At 19.4% G+C, this 18745-nt stretch overlaps 4 protein-coding genes across 4 annotated transcripts, besides 25 other annotated features; 3 read left to right on the top strand and 1 right to left on the bottom strand. All coding sequences in view use genetic code 6, as the record gives it.

Moving 5' to 3' along the window:
- Nucleotides 1-101: 101 nt before the first annotated feature.
- Nucleotides 102-163: a microsatellite.
- Nucleotides 164-1503: 1340 nt separating this feature from the next.
- Nucleotides 1504-1564: a microsatellite.
- Nucleotides 1505-1580: a microsatellite.
- Nucleotides 1513-1570: a microsatellite.
- Nucleotides 1581-2841: 1261 nt separating the features above from the next.
- On the top strand, nt 2842-3252 carry IMG5_154050 (hypothetical protein; the record flags this gene model as incomplete). Its single annotated transcript, XM_004030705.1, has 1 exon — nt 2842-3252. One exon carries the CDS (start codon nt 2842-2844, stop codon nt 3250-3252), a length of 411 nt encoding a protein of 136 aa, XP_004030753.1.
- Nucleotides 3253-5276: 2024 nt separating this feature from the next.
- Nucleotides 5277-5358: a microsatellite.
- Nucleotides 5277-5372: a microsatellite.
- Nucleotides 5373-5395: 23 nt separating this feature from the next.
- Nucleotides 5396-5439: a microsatellite.
- Nucleotides 5440-5491: 52 nt separating this feature from the next.
- Nucleotides 5492-6740, top strand: IMG5_154040 (oxoglutarate malate translocator protein, putative; the record flags this gene model as incomplete). Its single annotated transcript, XM_004030704.1, has 4 exons — nt 5492-5571; nt 5624-6257; nt 6371-6682; nt 6729-6740. 4 exons carry the CDS (start codon nt 5492-5494, stop codon nt 6738-6740), a joined length of 1038 nt encoding a protein of 345 aa, XP_004030752.1.
- Nucleotides 6263-6301: a microsatellite.
- Nucleotides 6272-6356: a microsatellite.
- Nucleotides 6274-6342: a microsatellite.
- A 49-nt stretch (nt 6741-6789) lies between the features above and the next one.
- Nucleotides 6790-6823: a microsatellite.
- Nucleotides 6799-6823: a microsatellite.
- A 105-nt stretch (nt 6824-6928) lies between these two features.
- Nucleotides 6929-6966: a microsatellite.
- Nucleotides 6960-7007: a microsatellite.
- Nucleotides 6974-7007: a microsatellite.
- IMG5_154030 (hypothetical protein) lies at nt 7008-12153 on the bottom strand (the record flags this gene model as incomplete). The annotated part of the gene is made up of 7 exons (XM_004030703.1): nt 7008-7265; nt 7312-7804; nt 7866-8841; nt 8908-9316; nt 9359-9990; nt 10041-10650; nt 10693-12153. The coding sequence occupies 7 exons, from the start codon at nt 12151-12153 to the stop codon at nt 7008-7010; spliced, it is 4839 nt and encodes a 1612-aa protein (XP_004030751.1).
- Nucleotides 10666-10697: a microsatellite.
- Nucleotides 12154-12708: 555 nt separating the features above from the next.
- Nucleotides 12709-12747: a microsatellite.
- Nucleotides 12748-13658: 911 nt separating this feature from the next.
- Nucleotides 13659-18684, top strand: IMG5_154020 (PAS domain S-box family protein; the record flags this gene model as incomplete). Its single annotated transcript, XM_004030702.1, has 4 exons — nt 13659-14355; nt 14439-15990; nt 16046-18249; nt 18296-18684. 4 exons carry the CDS (start codon nt 13659-13661, stop codon nt 18682-18684), a joined length of 4842 nt encoding a protein of 1613 aa, XP_004030750.1.
- Nucleotides 14352-14411: a microsatellite.
- Nucleotides 14361-14431: a microsatellite.
- Nucleotides 14384-14433: a microsatellite.
- Nucleotides 17137-17185: a microsatellite.
- Nucleotides 17140-17172: a microsatellite.
- Nucleotides 17617-17674: a microsatellite.
- Nucleotides 18434-18475: a microsatellite.
- Nucleotides 18685-18697: 13 nt separating the features above from the next.
- Nucleotides 18698-18735: a microsatellite.
- Nucleotides 18736-18745: the final 10 nt, after the last annotated feature.

Here is an 18745-nt window from a genome sequence, read left to right as displayed (position 1 = left end):
AAACTACAAGAATAAAAAGACTTTCATTTTAAATTATTAATTTCATTATGTTTTGATGATAGATTAAATTATTTAGCCTATATAATTTCTATTATAAATATATAATGAAATTAATATTTATACTATACATAATGATATATAATATAATTATCTCATACATAATTAATATTATTTATAAAAATTATAACATTTAATATATACAGAACATATATAATATATCAAAATAACAAAAAACATATGGGTAAATATTATATACTGTTTTTTATACTTTTAATAATATCAATTATTCCTCTAATACTTTAATATTATTAGAATTTATCATTATTTAAAATAATTTATTAGCTTTGAAATTATTTTTATTAAGACTATTATATATTTGGATTAATTTATTTTATGGTTAAATGAATTATTTGATTAAATATTTTTTTTATTTTTAGAAATACAATAAAAAAAAGAGCAAAAAAAATATTTAAATACTGCTTTTTTTTAGGAGAGTTTTTTAAAAAATATAAAAACATCAGAATAAATAATATTTATAACTATTATTTTAATTTTTCTGATATTTAAATATCTTAATAATATAGAAATAGATGAAAATATTAAAGAAAACTACAAAAAACACTTTATTTTTATTATATAATCATAATTTGTTTTCTTCTTGAATTATTTCTTATTTTAAATTAAATAGAAACATTTTCTTTGCAATTTTTTTTTTAAAGTACACTCAATACTTTAATAAATAAATTTTTAGGTATGTTAGATAGTTTCTTTCTAGGAAATAATTCAGTTAGTGATTTTGAGAATTTAAATTTTTAAAATCAAATTATCAAAATTAAATAAAGTCTTTATTTAAAATAATTTTAAATAATAAAATCCAAATAGTACATGAGATAATGAATAAAGAGATACTATTAGGGAAAAAAATTATATTTTAAAAAATTAATTAAAAATACATTGTTTTCAGATTAACCAATTATGCGTTAGTTTATATAAAAAAAAAAAAAATTAAAATTCTAAAAAAACCAAATTGTGTATTTTTATAAAAGTAATAATAGTATTTTTATAAAAACATATAATTTTTTGAATATTTAAAAAAAATCTGCATAAAAATAATGCTTTATATTAAAAAAAAAAAAATTAATAATTAAAAAAAAAAAATCCAAATGAAAAACTCCTCAAGTAACTTTAACTAAAACAGCAATATCTACATATAACGCTCAACAAACGTAATATCTAGCAAAGTTGATACATCAAAAGTAGCTAATCCTGCTTCTAAAAAGGATTGGAAATCAGGAACAGACACTCTAAAAGAGATATTTGCAGCAAAGGATGAAGAAATAGAATACTGGAAGCAGATGTGTAGTTAATAAGAAATTTAAATATCTTAATTAGAAATAATTTCAGAACAAAAGAATTAGTTTGAATAAGAATATTATTAATTAAGATAAGTATTAACTTAAAAAGAATACGAAAATGAATCTTTAAAAAGAAGGTGAATAAAAAAAAAATATATAAAATTTAAAATTTAAATTAAAATTTAAAAATTAAAAATTAAAAATTAAAATATAAATATCTAAAAAATACAAAACAAAAAAATAGTTTTAATGAATCAAATCGTCTAAAAGATTAAAAAATAAGTGAATTAGAAGAAAAATGTGCAAACTTAGCAGTAGAAAATGAACGTTTGCGCTAAATGATAGGTTAAAAAAACAATGATATAGAGACATTAAAAAGATCTCATTAATAACTTGAAAGTTAAATACTTGAAATTAAAAAATTAGAACCATTAATATAAGAAAAAGATACATAGATTCTTATTTTAGTCCAAAATATTGAAGAATGGAAAACCAGATTCCAAAAATAAGAAAGACTTATAGATGAATTAAGAAGATATTAAGATATTTGTAAAGAATAGGAAATTAAAATTGGATAATTTACCTAAGAATTGGAAAGATTAAATTCTGTTATTAGAAATATGTATGCTGATTCTGATACTTAAAGAAACAAAATTAATGAACTTGAATTGTAGGTTTCTCAAATCAAAGTCTACGAATCTAGGCTTAAAGAATATGAAAATCGGGTATTGTTGCTTACTTAAGAAATATAAAGATTAAATGAAGCCGTTAATATTAAAAATAATGATATTTAGCGTATTTTTTTTAAAAAAAATATATATATTATATATTTTTTGTTATAAAAAGAACTTCAAGATAAATGTAAAAGACATGAAAATAATTTAAGACAATATGAAGATAAATTTAGAGATATGGAAGGTTAAATAAGATAATTGAATTAACTTTTCTAAGAAGAAAAAGTAAAATACTGTAATTTGGAAAGATAGTATGAATAAATGAAATTATTAGAAGTTAAAATTAGAGAATATGAAAACAAAATCGTAATTTTATCTTAAGAAATTGATAGATTAAATTAAGCTTTATCAACCAAAAATCAAGAAAACGAACAATATAGAACTCGTATTTCCTAATTAGAATAATAAATTATTAAATATTAAAATATTGAACAAAAAGTTATTGAATATGAAAACAGATTAAGTAATAAATATATAATGTCAACTTTTAAAAAATATAATATTATTAAAAAAAAGTGAGCTATACTTAGGAAATAGAAAGACTAAAACATATATGTGAATAAAAATAAAATGAAATAGATGATTGGAAGAATAAAAACTAATAATTGGAAATCACCTGTAGAAATTTAGAGGCGTAAATAAGAGCTTTAAACTAAAGAATACTTGAATTAACTTAATAATTAGAAATAATAACCAAATAATATTAAGATCTTAATTCTGAAAATCAAGATAGTAAAGTAAAAAGATCTAAAATGTAAAAAGAAATTTAAGATTGGGAAGCTAAGGTAGTACTTTTAACAAACGAAATTGATAGATTAAGATTACTTTTGTAAAAAAGAGATGAGGAAATACAATAATGGTAACTAAAATGTTAAAAACTAGAACAACTTTTATAAGAACTAAATATTTTGAGAGAAAAAAACAGAGTCCTTAATTTAGAAATAGATAGACTAACATAAGAAAATACAGAATTAGAAACTGAAAATTGCTAATTGAAATAATAAATGGTGAACATTAATGATTTGTAAGTTAGAATTAATGATTTGCTAATGCTATGTGTTTAATTATTTACTGAAATTGAATGTTTAAGAAGTAGAGTAGTTCAATCGAAAAAACAAGTTGAAGAAATGAGAAGATCTTCTTTGGCTGCATTTAGAATTTGAATATATTATACTTTAATTAATTAAAAATTTTTTTTTAAAAAAAATATATTTAAAAAATAAATCAAAATAAACAGAAAAGTAATTTTAATTATTAAATTTTTATTTTTTTTTGTGTTTGTTTGCAAAGAAAAATAGTTATATATACTATTATTTTTATTTTAATAATTTACATATATTTTTATCCTTTAATTTATTTCTAATATATTATACTATCATCCTAATAGAAAATAAAATTATTTAACAGCATCTTAATTTGGATAGTTAACTAAAATCGTTATAACCAATTCTTTTGATAACTATCATTTTAATATGAAGTAAATATATAAAGATTTATAATCAAATTTAATAGTAGTTATAATACTTTATCTATTCTTAAGTTTATTTTTAGAAGGATCAAAGATGTTAACATATATTTTAAACATTTTGCAATACATATCTTTATAACCCATTTTTTAGTTTTATTTTATGAATATACCGAAAAAAGTATCAAAGTTTCAGAAATTCCCAGTTATCTTTTCATTTAATTATTTACCATCATCTTGCATATTTTTAAAAAGTCAGATTAATTAGATTAAAACTATTATCATTATTTTATAATAATTACTGTAATTATATTATTTTTATGATTAGTAATTAAAAACATCATGTTTTAATATATATAGTTAACTATTAAATTTTCAATTTGTATGCTTTTAACTATTTTGTACATTTTTAAATTAGCTTTGTATAATAAATTTTTTTAACTTTAAATTAAAAATATTATTAATAATAATAAAGGCATTCATTCTAAAATAAGATAATATTTTTAAAAATAAAATCACAAACTATTAAAAAAATAATGTTTTAATATTATTAAAATAAAATTGACATTAAATTTTAACTATAGGAAGATTATATTAATAAAATTACAAAAATAAATTGTAATAGTCAAATTTTATTTAATATTAATATATTAATTTATAATTAGACAGCAATTTAATATAATTGAAAATAAACTTTTGACTTAGAATTTTATTTGCAATAAATAAGCAGATTTTAAATTATAGGTTTATAATAATATTTATATCCTTAGTCAAATATATTTCTAATGTAACAAAAATAAGGAGTTTAAATATTCAAAGAAACATAATAAGTAGAAAGCTAAGTAAAATTATATTACTTATTTTGATTTATTTTTTTAAAAACTTAATAAATGAAACATGATTCTATTAATTTTATTATTTAAGTTTAAAATAAATTAACGAAATAATTAAAAATATATCAAAAAAATAATATATTCGTATCTAAAAAAATAAAATATGATTAGAAATAAATTAAAATAAAAAACAAAAATTTTATTGAAAATCCTTTATAATGTAAAAAAATTATTAAAGAAAATATATACTATGTGATAGTGGAAATAATTTAATAATTTAAAATAATAAAAAAATGTCAAGATTTTAACAAATTCAGGTTAAAAAAAAAAAAAAAACATGTAATAAAATTAATTAAAAATAAAAGATTAAATTTTTAAATTAAAGATTTTCATAAAAACAAAAATTCTCAATATTCCAAAAAATTTAAATTCATATTCAAATCTATCCTTCTCATAAATAAAACCCATATTTTTAAACTAAAATAAAATAAAATTATATTAATTAATTTAATAAATGTTTAGAGAGGTGCTTTGAATAATGCCTAAAATTTTATAAAATAAAACTTATTTATAATTTAAACTATACTTTTTGTCTGTGATTAAAATAGTAGTAAATAAAAAATAATTGAAAATTAAAAATTAAAAAGGCAAAAAATTAATTTTTTTATAATAATATATATATATATAGTATTATTATTATTTAATAAAAATTAAAAAAAAAAATTCAATTTAAATTGAAAATTATATATTATTTTTAATTATTAAAATCTAAAATATTTAATTTATTTAAGTTATATATATTTGTACTGATTATTAGACTCACTTATTAAAAACCTAAAATTTTAATTTATATGTATACTTTTATAATTATAATAAATATTTGATTGCTTATATATATATATATATATATATATATATATATATATATATATATATATATATATATATATATATATATTTATATATATATAAATCTTTCTATATACAAATAAAAAATATAAATAAAAGAAAAAAAAATATTTTAATTAATTAAAAAATAAATTTATATTTAAAATAATAATAATAATATACAAATAAATCATTATATTAAAAAAGAAAAAATAAATGTTTTTTGAACTAGAAGATTTATAAAGAAGACATTCATAATATTGGGATATTTATAATGTATAAGGTTGGGTGAGAAGGTAAAAATAAATAAATAATAGAATCTATATAAATATACAAATAAAAATATAGAAAAGATTCGACATTTTTAAACAATGCATATCGTGGAGCAGTAGTAGGAACTGTAAGTTAATTAATATAAGAGAACATAACAGCATTAATTGATAACTGTCGTTTATTAGCAAATAAGTATGAGAAACCAAAAAATATATCAGAAGCCGGAGTATTTTTAAAAGAAGTTTTTAAATTAAAGAATTACTAAAAATCAGTAGTAAATAGAAGTATGTATGCTTTATGTTCAGGAACTTTTGATTGGGGAGCTCGTTTAGCAGCATTTAGATGGGTAAATAATGGATGGTAAAGACCTTTTGCTGGATTCGAATATAATTTTATAAGAAAAATACCAGGATCTATATTTGCTGCATTATTAACAGCCCCAATAGGTATTCCTTTTGAAATGGCAAGATATGCTTATTATGCTGACAAAACATTCCCTAAAGAATTACAAAGAGGATATTCTAATTACTTGAGTGCCCTTTTCAGAATTCCTTTAGAGGAGGGCCCATACTACTTATTCAAAAATACATCACCTCTTTTCTTAAGAAACTTTTTTTAGACATATACACTTCTATATACTTATGATTTTCTATAAGATAAAATGTCTTTTATTTGGAGAGTTGGTGAATAATCTGAACTTGTTTGGAAAGTATTAATAAAAAAATATAAATAAATATATATATATAAATAAATGTATATATATATTTATAATAATATATATATATATATATATATATATTATTTATATGTATTAATATAAAGGGAGTCATCGCAAGTTTATCTACTTTATTTGCTTGTTTAACTTCATATCCTTTCATGGTTGCTAGAGAAATGGTTGATTTCTGGCCTAAATAAAATGGCGTTTGCCCATGGAATGGTAATTATAGAAAAGCTTCTGTATGGATTTACTATCATGAATTATCAAGCAATATATTTGCTGGTATGTTTTCTAATTATTTCTTTAAGGTAGCCCCTTCTATGTTCATTTCTTTAATGTTAGCTGATAAATTTGGTATATTTGAATATACTGTTGTTGATATGTTTAGCGGAGCTGGTAACAACTCATGGGAAGATGTAAAATTTATTTATTATTTTATTTTTATCTTTTTTATTTTTTAAGACCTTCGTTTGAAATTTTTTTTTATTATCTATAAATTAGATTAAAATAATGTATGTTTTGATTTTTTAGTTTTTTTTTTTTTATTTTTTTTTTTTGGATATTTAATTTTTCTTTTTTTAAATTAAACATAAAAAAATTATTACTAGTATTTATAAAAATAATATTTTGTCTTAAATAAAAATACTTAAATAAATAACTATAATTTAATTTAATAAAAAAAAATTTAATTTTTAAAAAAGTTTAATAATAAAATAAATAAAAAATAAAATAAAATAAAAATCAATTATTTTATAGTTATTCGCTATCAAAGCAAACTTCTATTAAAGTAGCAATTGACCAGGCTTAGCTTTAACATGAAAAAGGGCAATAACTTCCATTTTGATTAGTTAACTCAGGCAAAGACAGCCAAGGACTAGTTTATATATGTCTTTTATGATTAGCTAAATGACCCATTAATTTTTATTTAGTAAATCCATTTTATTTCTTTCTTACTTCCAAAATGGCTTTAACAAAATATCCATACAACCATACCCATTCCTCAAAATAAAATAAATAAATATACAAATAAAATATAAAATAATACAGGACCATTATGGTAACTAAATCCATGAGCAGTTTTAGGTTATACAGTATCATCAGCATTATCATAATAAGGAACATATTCAGGAGCCAATGGATCTAAGGTTTTAATTCCAATACTGTTTTATTCTAAAAGATTTTTTTCTACAATATCTAAATAATGTTCGGCATGTTTTAAATCAAAAAGTTCAGGAGCCACAGCAATAGCGATACAAGCATTAGGCCTTAACAAATAATCACACCTTATATTATGAGATTTATAAGTGTCCATATAAATACCTTTTCTAAGAATGTATTTTTCATGAAGAGGATTAATATTTTCTTCTGGAATCCAATAAAATTTTTCGAAATTCAATTAAATAAGTTATGCCCATTCAACAAATGTAATTTTTCTATCTTTTGAAATTTATACATATGCATAAGGATAATCTTTACAGTTAATTAAAAAGTTCAAGCAGCATTTTAGTAAAGCAGTCATTTCTACAGGAGCTCCATCTCTTTTTTTAGGAATAAATAAAAAATTAAAAAAATATAAATGATTTTATATTAAATATTCACCTGCTAGTTCCTGGAACACCTTTATTACCAGCCTTAACTGAAGAACCCATTTTATCCATCCAAGTGAGACAATTTTTCATGTTTCCGCCAAAGATAAACCCATTAGTCTCTTCCATTTTTAATGCTATATTGAACCCTTCAGTTTCCATATTAGAGTCTATTTCACAACCAGCTCTCCATTCTCTAAATTTTATACCTTAAGCATGCTTAGTGAAGATCTCTTGAATAATATCCTAAATAGTCATTTTTTTAGTTTTATGTTCAGCTTTAAGTTTCTAATCTTCCAGCATATCATCACTTAGGAATTACATATTAATTTCTTATTTCAAAAAGGCAGTATCATTAGTGAATTCAACATAATCTTTAACTGCTTTAATCCACCACCAGCATCCATCTCTGCAATTATATCGAGGACTTTTTCCTCCATCAAGTAAATTGGGAATTAATCCATGTCTTAAAGTACTTCCAAACATACAGATAATCGATTTAGCATCTTCATAAAGTCCAGATATTAACAAAAGACCTCTAAAAGAAATAAAAGTGTCTCTTCCCCAACAACGTGTCCATCCAGTGGTAAAATGAGGAAGCCCAGCAGACATTGAAATTTTATAGTTTTAAAAACTAGAAGAGGGTATCTCTGCTAAAAATTAGTAGCTTGCTAATAAAAGATCGCTGTGAAAACGAGAGTTTAATTTTACTTTGTTTTCTTTCATTCTGTGTTAAATTTTTGCATGGATATGGGATTTGAAAGTATTGATAAATTTACAAAAATATGTTGGTATTAAATATTTTGGAATAGTTTTTAACAAATCAAAATATTGTTTAAAATAATTGGCTACTTTGGTTAGATTTCCTGCTTGTTTTACTAATCTATTTATTATATAATCTAAATACCAATATCCTTCTCTCAAATTATGGAACAAGTTCTTTCCTAAATCATTATATATTAACGCCTAATCGACTTCATGGAAAATAGCTTTTTATTATAAAAATTAAATATTTCTTTTTTCAAATATTATAATTTTTTTCTATATATATATACCTGCTAATCCTCCAAATAATAAATCTCCTTGATTAGCAATATGATACATTCCAAAACCAGTTGTTTCTCTTTCTTCACTTTAACAAGAAAATAATAAGAAATTTATTTCGCTAGAGGATAAATCTTAAAATAATTTAAATGCTTACTTTTAATTTTCTTCATCTAAGAGTTTATTTAAGCTTTAAATCGCTTGTTTCTAAGATTTATCAAGGGTGCATTTAATAACAACAGATAATGAAGGGGGAGCATTAAAAAAATGTAAAACTGATTTTTTTCTTAAAGAACAGAATCTAATTTCTGCATATTTTAAAATATTGAATTCTTAAAAAACTTTAGTTTTCAATCCTTACAAAAATTCTTAATTTTTTTAACAATTTGCACTTTAATGACCTTCAACAAACTCATTCATCTAAAAAAGATATATATATTTATATATATAAATAATAATTACTTAGAATATAGCTTCTATATTTTCAATAATCCCAGGACATTCAATTTCGACATCAACTTTATGATCATTTTCATTATAAGCAGTTCTAGAAATTAAGAAATAGAAGCTATCTTTAGTTTAATTTTCCCTCATAATACAAACAAATCCGTAAGCATGATGAGATAAGAAAGTAAAAGGATATTAATCGCATAAAACATTATTATATTTAATAAATTCTCTTCTAGCAACACATAAATTATCTGAGTAACTTAAAGTATTTGCTTTTCCACCTGTTTAAAAAAAATTATTCCCATTTCTAATCTCTTTATTTTGATCTACATGCCATTCTCCATTTATATTATATTTGTATTCATATACCTTATCACATTAAGAAACCAAAACTTTAGCGAAATATATATAATTACATTCATTAGAAGAAAGTAAATTCATTTTTACACCATCTGCCCAATTATCCCAATCGCCTCTAACTTCTGCATTTTCAGTTAAGCTATGTAATTTTAACGTTAAAATAACTTCAATTGGCGAATCTTTTAAATGAACTTCAGTACAATCTAATTATGCTAAATATTTTCTCCTTTCATCTACTACACTTAATTTTTCTGGATAAAGTTCATCAAATCCTCTTACTGTACCTTTTTTTATTTAAATATATTCATTAATTAAGATATAAACAAGCAAATACCTTTTATAAAAGGACAAAAAGAAGTTAAAGCAATTAAAGATAAAGTTTATTACAAAGAAAATTATGATAATATAGATTAATTGTCGTGTGTTTGATCATAGACAATACTTTTAGGTTATGTAGGCACTAAAATTTCTTTCTTTTCTCCATTTTATAAATTAATTTATATTAATTTATCTAAAGATCCTACACCATATTTTGATACTCTAGATAAATAGCAAAATTATCCGAAAATATCTAAAGAGCTTTTATTATGATTTGTTTCTCTTACCAGTGCATTAATACCTATTTTTTTGCAAAAAATTGCATCTTTAGTAACATTTCCGGTAAATAATTCTGCAAAAATCATCAAATTTTTATTTTAATTTCTTGCTTTTCTCATAAAATATTCTCCTACATTTAAAGCAGTTGAGTGCGCATTATCTAATCTGAATCCATGGAATATTCGAGCCATTAATTATACATATTATTTCATTCTTTTCCATAATCCAGGTGAATCTTTCTTTGAATTACCATATCTTAATTTAACTAAATCTCCCCAAATATTAATGGTTCTTCTTAAATAATGGTATTCCCCATCATCTGTAAAAATTTTTAAAGGATCATAATCCTAATATATTAATATAAAAATTAAAAAAAAATTAAAAAAAACTTAAATCCATCCATTATTAGCAGCAAATGTTCCATTTTTAAGTTTAGTAAAATATCTCGGAACAAGTGTATAGTTTAAAGTTACTTGATGTTTCTATAATTCTATATGCCAATATCTAATTTATCCATATGTAGAAGAAATAGCTTATTCTATATATGAAGAAATTTTTTCTCTCCATTAATTATTCCATAAATCAATAGATCTTACAAATGCTTAAATGCAATACTATTAAGGTTTTTCTTTAATATTTTCAATAATTAATTTTTCAAAATCAACTGAAACGCCGAATCTTTTTGCGCCTATATTAAATACATTTTATTAAATATAATTATTAATAATATCAAATCCAGATCTTGCAAATATATTTTCATCTTCATCAACTTCTATTTCTTTTTAGAAAATTTAAATATTATGCCTATTGAGTGTATCTCTTAATTATTTAATAATAACTTCATTATCAAACAAAAAGAATTCAACTAATTTTAATCCATAAAATATTCTTTCTTTCATAATTTCCATTACTGCGTTTAATTGATCTTCGTTTTCTATTCTATTAGATCCATTGTAATATTCCTTTACTTCTTTTCTTGATAAAGCATCACTAAATTATGCAATAGCTTCATCTAATTCAATAGCAGAGCACAAACATGGTGTATTCAAATTGCTGTAAACAGCATCAGGACATTCTAAAAGCCATTCACTATCAAACGAAGTATGGTTAAGTAAAATATCCACAAAACAAACGGCTTTAGTCTATTTTTGGAGATCTTATATTATTTATTTGATTTAATCAAAGCTTCCGTTATCTTCAAAAAGCGTAGAATTGCTTTTTAATTAGTCATTAATCGAATAATAAGAACCTGAATATCCTAACTATTAGATTGGAGGGAAATGGAATCCATTATATCCTAATTAAGTTTGATTTTTTAGAATTTCAAGCCATTTAGAGCTAGGGCCAAGACTGTAAGGAAGTACAGTTTAAATTATCAATTCATCGATTTTCAAAAGAGAAGAGTCCATAGTGCTTATTGGTTATACCATTATCCATTCAGGTTTACCAAAAGATGCAAGTTTTATATTTTCTTTTTTATCTTCAAATCTATCTTCTAAAAATATAACTTATAAATATAGCGAGCCATCAAAATCTTATATGTGCAAATCTACTTACCATTAACCCTCTGTGTTAAAAAATCCAGAAAACACCTTATATTATTTCTATAAGTCTTCTTTCTTTAGTTCATTGGTTGTAAATTAAGTTATTTCTGGGGCTTTTGGGTGTTGATATGAGTTTTTGTGAGGATTCATAGATGGGTAATTTGTCAATAGTAATGGAGTGAATTTAAGAAACTTTACTGAGTTTAGAACTATCGTTAGGTAATCATTTGAATTTAAGCAATATACTTTATCATGAGTATCAGGAAAAGATCCATCTTATTCAAGATTTACTAAGTATTTATTCATATTTAAAAAAAAAAAATCTTGTTTATATTTTAGTTTTTATTAATTTTTTTTGTTTATAATTATTATAAATCATATCTATATTAAAATAATATATTTGATTTCTTTTTATATAAATTATTGTAAATATCGCGCTTTATTTGAAAAAATATTATAAAATGTATTATATAAACTATTTGTATTAAAGAAAAAATAAAAGTTAAAATAAAATATTATTATATTAATTGCAAATACAATTATAATCATTTTACATTAATAAAAATATATCGAATAACAATTATTATAATAATATTAAATATGATAACATAAATTAATTAATTATAAACAAAGAATAGTTTAAGTATATAATAAGAAAATTCAAATGATAACCTTTAAACAGATAAATTATATGAATAATTATATGTAAACTATAATTTCTAAATATTTTACTTTAATTTTTTTATTAATAAAAAAGTAATTAAAAAATGAATTAAAAAGATCAAAGCTTTAAATTGAAAATTGTAAAAATACTTATAAAATATTTAAATTTGAAAACGAGAAACAAATCCAATTTTCTGAAGAAAAATTATCTTTGTAAATAGAAAAATTATGTTGTAATTTTATATAATAATAATAAATACATAAGTAATAAAATAATCATTTTATAGATTGTATTTAATAATTAACTACATAAAATATTTAATTAAATTAATAAATCTTAACTTTAAATCAGAAAGTTAACTATTTAACTGATTATATTAGTTGAATAATTTATATTATAAGTCAAATAAATATATGATTTTTCAAAATATTATATAATAATTTATTTTATATAAAGATACATTATATATGAAATAAAAGTTTATTTTTGTGAATAAAAATAATTATAAAATCCTTTTATTTTTAAAATTATTTTATTAATTATAAATATAATATTTCCTTAATTTCTATACTATTTATATTCAATATATAAAAAATTTATTTTATATAATAATTAATTTTTGAATATGTAAAAAATATATAAAAATTAAAACTAATTTCAAATAAAGAATATTCTTAAATTCAATTTAATAACAAATAATATTAAAAAATATAGTAAAATTTTATTATATTGCCAGTTTTTTGTAGTTAAAAATTTATTTATAATACATTATTATTTGATATTTGATTCTCTAAAAAAAAAATTTTTGATGTTTTTTTAGGTTTAAAAAATTAAAATTATTAAGATTCTTATAAAATCAGTTATAGAAAATGTTTAAACTAAATATTTTAAATAATAATGTATACTTTAATAATATTTTTTTGATTTTAATAATAAAATATTTAAATAATTTTTATACTTTAAACGAGAGTAAATAAAATAGCAATATTTTTTAATTCGGAGAAGGGAAATATTAACATTAAATACAATAATTAATAATAAAAAAATATAAATTTGATTAAATATTTTATTTTAAAAATTTAAAATATTTAAAAGTAATTTTATATAAACAATTAAAAATTAATTAGAAAATCTAATAATAATAAAAATGTTACTACAATATGAAAATTAACAATAAGGTTTGAGAAAGTTTAGAAATGATATATAAATTTGTATTTTTGATATACTATATTAAATGATATATTCAAATGAAATTTCAAAAACATTTTATTTTATTTCATTAATAATTGAAACATTTTAATTATCTTATTTTGCCACTTTACCTCAATTCAAATTTTAAGGAGAAGCATAATACAAAGATATTATTGTCTCGATTTTTAGATATTTTTCTTTTTATAATTTAATAATTTAAAATAATAATCAAAAAATTATTTATTATGCATTTCTCTATTCGTTTTCAACTTTACATATTTTAATCTTAATTATATTTATTTATTTAATAAGATAAAAATATAAATAAAAAATAAGCCATAAAATATCTTAGAATAAAATAAATAATTTAAGTAAATATTTAACAACTTTACTTTTTGGAAAAGGAATTCTAACAAACACTTTCGGAATAATTCCTTTTGTTGAAATATACATAGGATCAATATATTGTAAATAAAACACAGATATATAATGTTATAAAGGGTATCATTTAGTAAATTTTTTTATATCAATAATAGGATTTATAAACTTTTTAATAATTACTTTATTGTTAATATATTTTTTTATTGATTTAAATATATTCTCAAAAAAACCTTTTGCATCTCCACTTTAAAATTTAAAATTAATTCGTTATAGTAAAATATATAATAATATATATGTATATATATATTTATATATATAAATATATATATTTTTTATATATTTATATATTTTTAAGTTTATAAAATAATTCTTCCTATATATTCTATAATCGATGTAGATGGATATCTTTAGAAGCCTTTTCTTATTATATTGGTAATTTCTTAGATGGTTATTTTATTATAGAGATTTTTCTCTTAATCATATTATGATTTTTAATTATAAATATTTTAGATATTTCTTGACTTTATATGTTTTTCGTTTTCTTTTTACTTTTGTTTGATTACATTTGTTATTAATAGCAATATATATTTAATATATATAATATTATATATACCTTTGCTTTTATATGCATTATATCGACTATATTATAATTATTAAAATAACATTATCTTTCTTAAGGATGATAATATTAAGCATGAGCATTAATTATAATAATATTTAATTTATCTATTATTTTTAGTTTAGAATATTAACTAGCCCTTAAATTTTTTACAATTATTAAGCTTTTAGAAAAATCATTTAGATGATTCATAAAATAGAACTAAAGGATTTTGTATTAAAATAATATCCAAAAGAGGTGAATCCTTTGAAAAAAACATAAATAAATGGTATTTATTAATATTTAGTATATTTGAAACAACTATGGATAAATTTTAAATAAAAAGTTAGGCGTATTTTCATTTATTACTTTCTTATATTTTGTATGAAAAGTTAGGAAATAAAATGCGTTCAATAATCGAATTAATAAATTGTGAAACTAAACAAAATAATAATTAACTATTATTTTCTATTTATTGTTAAAAAAATATTGTTGAAAATGAACTTTAGGAATTTGATTCAAGGAATTAGGATTCTAAAAATTAAGATTTTAATAAAATTATTGCTTTTTAAAATTAGTTTGTTCCTTTTTTAGATAATATTAGCTATTCTGTCAAATTACATACAATATTTTGGTAAATGTTAATGTAAGATTCTCCTGATATTAAAGAAATATTAAAATTAGGCGAAAATATTTCAAATAATGTTAAATAAATTAAAAAACAATACAAATAATTATAAAATATTAACTCAAATAATGTGCTATGTCTTCTTATTTACGGAAACTATCTCAAAGATATTATTAATGAGTAAAATTAAAGTACTTATTTAATAGATAAAGCTGAAAATATTATAAAAAGCATAAATTAATATGATGGGGTTGATAAGCATATTTATGGAGAAAATAGTAAAGCTTGTGTTATATAAGTTTCAGGTAATATTGATCAGACAGGAATAATAACAAAAATTAATAATTAAATAAAAAAGTTTTTTTTTTTCTTTATATATATTTTTTATTTATTTTTAAGTTTACTTGGTTATGAAAAAAAAGAAATATTAAATTAAAATATAGGTAAAATTATACCTAAATCATATAGAGAATCTCACGATGAATATATATAAGATTATTTAAATACTTCATAAAAAAAAGTTATAGGTAATGAAAGAATTGCTTCATGTTTAAATTCTGAAGGATATATAACAATGTGTCATTTAATCATTAAATAATTTCCGAATTTAGACTATGGAATTTAGTTTATAGGTTTTTTGAGCAAAGCAGCAGAAAAGAATTATCATTATATATCCTATAAGTAAATTTTTTTAAAAAATATATCTCTTTTTAATTAATTATATTTAAAAAAATAGTAGTTAAACAAGAAGCATATTAGGAATAAGTAATGGATGTAAAACAGAATTAGGAATTCCTTTATCTATTTTCAGAGGATCATCCGAACTTTTTATAGATTAAATAATTCCTGGTTTAATTGATAGTGAAAAAAGTGGGCAATTAAATTCTTTTACAGGGAAAGATTTTGAGTTGGATACAATATTCATAGAAAATAATTTTATGATAGAATAAACTGAAGAAGATGAAGAGGAAGAAGATGAAAATGAAAACAATTTATCTAATGATGAATTTAATAATTTATTAAATTAAGATAGAAGCAGATTAAATTCAGAAAGAAAAAAATAAAAATTCAGTAGCTCATAAACAAAAATATATGAAAAAAAATAATTCACAAAATCAAAAATAATGGTATTTTTAATAGACTAATTATATTTGAAGAATATAAATGTAAGCACAATAAAGTTTAAATTAATAAAATAAGAAGAAGATGAAATTAATAAAGAAAAAAGCATAATGTAAAAAGATTAAAAATAATTAAATACGTACGAAAATCTTGAAAAGTTTCAAAAAGATGATGAAAACGAAAACGATAAAGGGTAAAAAAAATCATTTAAAACCATATATAATAAAAATGAGAACAATTCAAATGAATAAATTGTAGATAATTCTGCTGACGAAAATAATTTACAAAATGAGTAAATGAGGCTTTTAAATGAATTTAGGTCTTTAATTTCAGAAAAAAATATGCCAAAGTCAGTTATTTTTTTGTAAAGATTTGGCATTTTATTATTTATTTCTCTCACTTTTTTATCTATTTCTAGTCTTTTCTTTAATTAAAATGATAAAAATAATGCTTAAGAAGCTATAGATGCTATATATACAGTTTTTTTAAGACCTAAAATATTAAACGAAGTGAATTATTATTCAACAAATATCTGGATGTTATCAAATAATATACTTAAGTAATCATCTTAAAATTAAAAGATCAAAAAACACATATTCTATAAAGAATAAATGGAAAATTATCTTGAAAATCTTTAAGAAGTTTAATTTAAAGTAATTAAATTTTAATTATAAATAAACGAAAAAACTTCTTAGCAATATTTAGATAATAAAAAATATAATATATAATAAATATAATATAATGAATAATAAATTACAGATTAAAAATCATTTAATGATGCTTTATTCACATATATACAATGTGCATCTTATATAAAGAATTCAACACTATCTCTTTTCTAAATAGATGAAAAAATGTAAATAATAGACAAAAATACAAAAAAATATTTTTATTATATACAATAAAATGGACTTTATACACTCAGATAAGCTTCTGAAGAGATTGCTTAAGAATTTTATACATTTTATTAATAGTTAATAAAAGGATTTTATTTTAAATATAATATTATATTAATATTGAATATAATAATATACTTTTTATGGTTATCATATGTAATTCCGTTTATTTTTAAAATTATATAAACTAACTTTAAAGTGTTGTCTCTTTTTGTATAGATTCCATTAGAAAGTATAAGCAATCTAGAAATAAAATGTACGAAATTTAACTAGTTATATTTATAAGAGAAATATATAAAATAATAATAATAATAATAATAATAATAATAATAATAATAATAATAATATGATAACAATTTTTTATAAAATTAATAATTATCTAACTCTAAAAATATGAAAGAAGATTATTTTGCTGAATTTTAGTAACAAAGAAGTATTAAATTATTAAATTAAAAAAATAATTTCAAAGCTTTGATAGTTATTTAATTTGGATTTTTTTTCGCACTTTTTAATATATTTTTTATTGCTAGTTATATATTTTAGATATAATTTATTGATTCGTTATAAAAAATAATAATTCATGAAAAATTTATTTCATAAAGACCTACCTATCTATAAAATATATTACTCTTCTCTTTTGAAGAAATAATTTAATTGAAAAAATAAATTGATAGCTAAGGAATAGATTAAAGATTGTAATTTATTTAACTTACTTATACTAATGAAAGAAATGTTTTTTCTACATTCGGTTAAAAATTTCCTAAGTAATTTGATAATTATGTTACAAAATTTGATTTAGTTGATTCTTCAGATATATGTACAAATATTATTGCTTTAAAAGATAAGATCTAATAATGTACATAAATTATATCAAATATATTAACGAAAGGATTAAGGGCAGCAATAGTTTTAATAATCGAAAGTAATTTTATTAATAAGAAATTAAAAAAAAAAAAAAATTATATTAGCATTAAGAGATAATAATACTGAAATAGATAGTATGTAAAAATCATTAGAAAGTATAATAGATATCATGAATAATGAAGATATTACAATGATTATAGAAGAAATGTATTTCGTTATTCCTTCAATGGTTGAATTAAATGATCTATATTTGGAATAATCATATCTATATTTGGAAAAATATAAAGAGACTTATTTTATATATTTTGGTACTTTCATATTTTTTTTAGTTTTTATTTTTATTTATTTATGGATTCCATATATAAGAAAGTTAACAATTATTTTATGGAGAACTAAAGGAATGCTTAACATGATACCAATGAATATTATAATAAAATATACATTTTTAAAAAATGCATTTTTATCTAAAGAAATTATGAATGCTATTAAATGATAAAAAAATTTAGATAAATAATATTTATATAAATAAATAAATATATATATATATATATATA

The sequence above is a fragment of the Ichthyophthirius multifiliis genome (assembly GCF_000220395.1).
Source record: "Ichthyophthirius multifiliis unplaced genomic scaffold scaff_1120509251175, whole genome shotgun sequence".
In the NCBI taxonomy this organism is placed as follows: Eukaryota; Ciliophora; class Oligohymenophorea; order Hymenostomatida; genus Ichthyophthirius; species Ichthyophthirius multifiliis.
The sequence above is the reverse complement of the archived record's forward strand: the minus strand, read 5'-3'. Positions and strand labels throughout refer to the sequence as shown.